Below are 4,945 nucleotides of genomic sequence, written 5' to 3' on the forward strand. Positions count from 1 at the left end.
CAAATAACTTTTCTGTTATATACTACATATTGTCTTTTGAATTATATAGAAAAACCAATTATAGATAATTTAGTGAGGGTGCAATGAAACAAATATGGAAAAGTAAGGGAGGTAAGTTGTAAAATGTTTACTTGTAAAACATTCACATGGACAATTAGTATGGTAAGTTAGAGGATATAAAATGTAAATATAAGTATGCACCTGGAGAAGAATAAATAATCAATTTTTAATAACCTTTGGACCCCTATGAGTGTTTGGGCCTCTTGCAGTGGCACGGTGTACACAGCTAGGGCTGTTCACGAGCCAAGCCTAATCGAGCGAAGGGTTGCTCGTTGCTTGGCTCGTTTACAATCGAACCGAACCGAACGGCTGAAATTCGAACCGAGCGAAAAACGAAACGAGCCAAAATCGAACCGAGCATTTTTCGAACGAACATCGAGCGATTTCGAGCATTTTTTTAATTTTTTTTACTTTAAAATTTTTAATAAGAAACAAGTTTGAAAACTGTAAATAATATATTTTGTAAACAAATTAGTAGTTTTTAGACAAACGTATAATAGGTTGTAAATTTTTAGGCGAAAGAAGTTTGAAGTGAGATATAACTAACATGTAAACAAACTTTTAGTATTCCGAAAACTTGAATCGAACTAATAAAACTATAAAATTGACGGAATAAGAACAATTTTAAAGGGTTTAAAAAACTGTATACCTATATTTTAGGTTTGTTGTCTGTATATTTATATATTTGTTCATATATAATTATATATAAAATAAATTAAAAATATTCGAGCCGAACCGAACCGAACCGAGCAGACCTTTACTCGTTGCTTGGCTTGTTTACAAATCGAACCGAGCAGAGCGGCTCGTTTACAATCGAGCGAAAAAACAAGCGAGCATTTTTCGAGCAATTTTCGAGCGAGCGGCGAGCGAGTTCGAGTGTCGAGCGGTTTGGACGGCCCTATGCACAGCCCAAGAACTGCCTCTGAATTAAAAAACATACACAAACTTCATGTCGACCTAGATTGTCACACCCCGACCAAAGGCGGCGGAACATGCCGAGGTGTAACGATTGTCCATAAGCACATGACACTAATTAAAGTGACAGTATTTAATAAACTCATTTCATTTCACAACATCGAAAATGTCACATAACAATTATCCATAAAATAACCATAAACAAGATATCACAAAATATGACAAATTTGATATTGTTTATTTTTACTAATATCCTAAGGTCTTTGATGTCGTTTTCGTCACAATCATAAATCAACCAAGATGCAAACTTGCAACATTTCATAAAATAAAGTTTGTCAACACAAAGGTCGCTGAACAATTCATAAGTTTAATCATATTAATATATAATAAAGATAGCCACAAAACTTGCATACGAAACGATAAATAAAAGTGGTAATTTGGATAAATAGATATCGCTAAACACATTAGCGACACCTAGCTATAAGGGGATGCCAAATAGTCTAAGATTTTATAGTTATCGTTAATTGCATTACGTTAACGACACCTATCTATAAGGGGATGCCAAATAGTCTAGGATTTTATAGTTCCACCAACCAAAAGCGATAAACACATAGGCATATAAGCATAGAACATCAAATCGAGCAATTATTTAGGTAAAGTATACAATTACGTTTGTGGTTTAAGATTCAAATATAAAGCATTTTGTTGAATAAGTATGAAATGTCACCCCCAAAATAAAAGATGGAAAATGGGGTATGAAGTACTCACCTTCAAGTAGTAAACTTGAAAGATGATAATTTGGAGATTTGTCGGAACGACGAGTTTAACGCACAATGCCTTGAATCTTTGATGTTTGAGAGAGGTTTTTTTTTTGGAGTTGTAGCAAGGGAAAATGAAGAGGAAAGGTGGTGTATATATAGGGTATTGTTGGTGGTCAAATATGGGTGTGAGACACAAGAGTTTTCATGCAAAATGGATCAAGACAAAAACACAAAACAAAAAAAAATAAAAAAATAAATAATAAATAATAAATAAATAAAAATAAAAATAGGATGTTTTCAAGACTCAACAAGTATGAAACAATATTGTAACATAAATCCATCATTTTGATTATAACATAAGCTTTGGTTTATAAATCGGGTCGGTTTATATAATAAACAAATATAAAAACGAATACAAACAAGACCCGAAATTGACGAATGTCACATAGATCATCAACACTCCCTAGTCAAACCAAGTTGAGAAAGATAAACATATATTATATCAAGAGAAGATTAGGGAAGTGGTTTTAGAGAGGTGGACCGGCCGGTGATGTAGAGAGGTGGAACAATGGCAGTGCATCCTTCATAAAATCACATTGCATTTTGCCCTTCTTTTAAATACAAGTTATTTTTGCAAATTGTTTCTAAATTAACTATATACTCTATTTCATTTAAATTTAATTTCATATTTTAGTAACCATTGAACCCAACAAGTGTCGATATCCTTTGAGCATATTTTGGGTTTTTCATCACACTTACTATAGCGTGTGCATCGTTACTGCAGATAATCAGACAAAGCCTACACTCAATGAGTGATCCTTGAACTCTTTGGTCATGACTATCACATACATGTCATGGACGTCCTATTACTGATGACCGGTCTAAAATGTACAATAATTATTCAATTTGTTGTTTATATACCAGTTGTAGAAATTTATAATAACATCTGCATCCACAATACCGACTGATTTTTGTATCACTAGGTAATATTTTCTGATTGTACGTCATATTAATTAATAAACATAAATAATTTGCACAATCACAAAATAATACATAAATACATGAAAAAAGACGACAAATTAAAGGAATCAAATTTGGTACGTCAAGACATTTTATGATTAATATTTTATTATATTTTTGAAACATCAATATCAAATGATATGCAATCAAAGTACTTGATCTTCTTATAATATATCACCAGATGACAGTGATAATGAAATGCTAAATTATTATTTATGAATCGCGAAAGCAACATTTATAGATGAATTATTGTTATTATCGCCTAGAAATTGTAAAAATTGAATATAAAATATTGGATGGAATCACCATCTCTTTAAGCTGTCTATATATGTTGGTTGGAAGTGTTACAAACTTGCAGCCTCGTAGTTATGGGTTCGGAGAGTACAATTAAACTTCCTTTCATCGACTTCTTGAATTTAGACCAAAACACAAAGACAATTGAGTGGAATTTAACGAAATCCCAAGTCCATCGGGCCCTTGAAGAATTTGGTTGCTTTGAAGCAAGGTTTGCCAGCATCCCACCTAAGCTTCAAACGTCCGTGTTTGAGGCATTGCATGAACTTTTCGATCTGCCTTTGCAAACTAAACTCAATAACCGTTCCAGTAAACCCTTTCATGGGTACGTCGGTCAGTACCCAATGGTGCCACTCTATGAGAGCATGGGTATTGACGACGCATCCATTATTGATAAGGTTGAAGACTTCACCAAAATCTTGTGGCCCGAAGGCAACCCAAAATTTAGGTATCTAATTTACTTCGTCTGTTATTCCTATCTAGCAGAGGTCCCAAGTTAGAATCTCGCTTTCAATGGTTTTCTACAAACTACGGTTTAGATAGTCTCGTGGTTACAAAATAAATTACATTATTAAAGAGTGTGTGACATAAGTGTGTGAGTTGTTTTAATAAAAAATTGATTGATTTTGTGATATGTGAAAATTTCCCAAGCATTGTTATTCTTTAAATCCTATTTTGTCACTTAACATGCAACTTTCGTTATTTCACAGCAAAACAGTACAAGAGTTCTCAGAGAAACTATCAAAACTGGACCAAATGGTGAGGACTATGGTGTTGGAGAGCTTGGGATTAGAAAAATATATGGATGAACATATGGGTTCCACAAATTATCTGCTTCGGGTCATGAAATACAAAGGACCCGAAACAAGTGAGTCCAAACTCGGACTCAATTCTCATACAGACAAGAACATCGTCACAATTCTACATCAAAATGAAGTTGATGGGTTGGAGGTGCAAACCAAATCCGGAGATTGGATCAAAGTTCAACCATCACCTAATTCTTTCATTGTCATGATTGGTGATTCCCTCTATGTAAGTTCTACTCATAAGTCATAACACAAAGTTTTCTTTTAGGAATGGAATATTTGGCAAACTTTTTTTTTAATTTACAATTGTAGGCATGGACGAATGGACGACTGCATTCGCCTTATCATCGAGTGATGATGAGCGGAGACAACGCAAGGTATTCTCTAGGATTGTTTTCAATACCGAAAGCTGGTTATCTTGTTAAAGCCCCACCGGAGGTTGTGGACGAAGAACACCCTCTAATCTTCAAACCGTTCGATCATGTTGAGTTCCTCCAGTTTTACTACACCGAGGCTGGCCAACGAGCTCAGTCTGCTCTCAAGACGTATTGCGGCGTCTGAGCGTCTGACAATCCTATATTACTTGTTTTTTTTAGCTCCTTTTTCTTCTTGTACGCATTTCAGTTTAAGTGCCTCGTCCGTGTTTGTTACTGTTGCCAAGTTCTAGTACTTCCATAATCGCTTGTTATATGAAACATGAAAAGGATTTTAATTACTTTCATAGTAAAAGACATGATAATTTAGCAAACAATTAACCAAAATGTTTTAAGTGAAATAACATGTATAATTGGTTGGACGGATGGCCATGCAAAGTGTATTATGATAAAGAAAAAGGTTAGATTAATAATGTAAATTGGGTCGGATGAACGAGTTGGGTCGGATTATTTAAACTGCTCGGGTCAAGTTCATTTGTTAAAAAACAATACGATACAACAACAAAACCAACGTAATTAAAAGTTTAGAAAAAAACTACATAGCATATAGTCTTACAAATTAAAGTAAAAAATAAAAGAACCTAAAGTTGTTCACTACGAGTTTTTAGCTTTTGGAAACTTTCCATAACATCTTCAACCGGAACTTGTTCAAAAA

General features: G+C 34.0%; 1 protein-coding gene across 1 annotated transcript; it reads left to right on the top strand.

Moving 5' to 3' along the window:
• The first annotated feature begins 3,086 nt into the window (after positions 1–3,086).
• LOC143557573 (putative 2-oxoglutarate-dependent dioxygenase AOP1) lies at positions 3,087–4,441 on the top strand. The gene is made up of 3 exons (XM_077046613.1): positions 3,087–3,498; positions 3,761–4,082; positions 4,169–4,441. Exons 1-3 carry the CDS (start codon positions 3,125–3,127, stop codon positions 4,415–4,417), a joined length of 945 nt encoding a protein of 314 aa, XP_076902728.1. The 5' UTR covers positions 3,087–3,124; the 3' UTR covers positions 4,418–4,441.
• Positions 4,442–4,945: the final 504 nt, after the last annotated feature.

The sequence above is a fragment of the Bidens hawaiensis genome, unplaced genomic scaffold, assembly GCF_021521415.1.
Source record: "Bidens hawaiensis isolate Kalapana, Puna unplaced genomic scaffold, B.hawaiensis_p1.1 tig00019071_1, whole genome shotgun sequence".
Taxonomy (NCBI): Eukaryota; Viridiplantae; Streptophyta; class Magnoliopsida; order Asterales; family Asteraceae; genus Bidens; species Bidens hawaiensis.

Excerpts from the sequence above, each read along its gene's own strand:
- LOC143557573 (XM_077046613.1), top strand. The coding sequence starts at position 3,125 with ATGGGTTCGGAGAGTACAATTAAACTTCCTTTCATCGACTTCTTGAAT. Across the intron at positions 3,499-3,760 it reads GAAGGCAACCCAAAATTTAG|CAAAACAGTACAAGAGTTCT; the intron begins GTATCTAATTTA and ends GTTATTTCACAG. Across the intron at positions 4,083-4,168 it reads TGATTGGTGATTCCCTCTAT|GCATGGACGAATGGACGACT; the intron begins GTAAGTTCTACT and ends TTACAATTGTAG.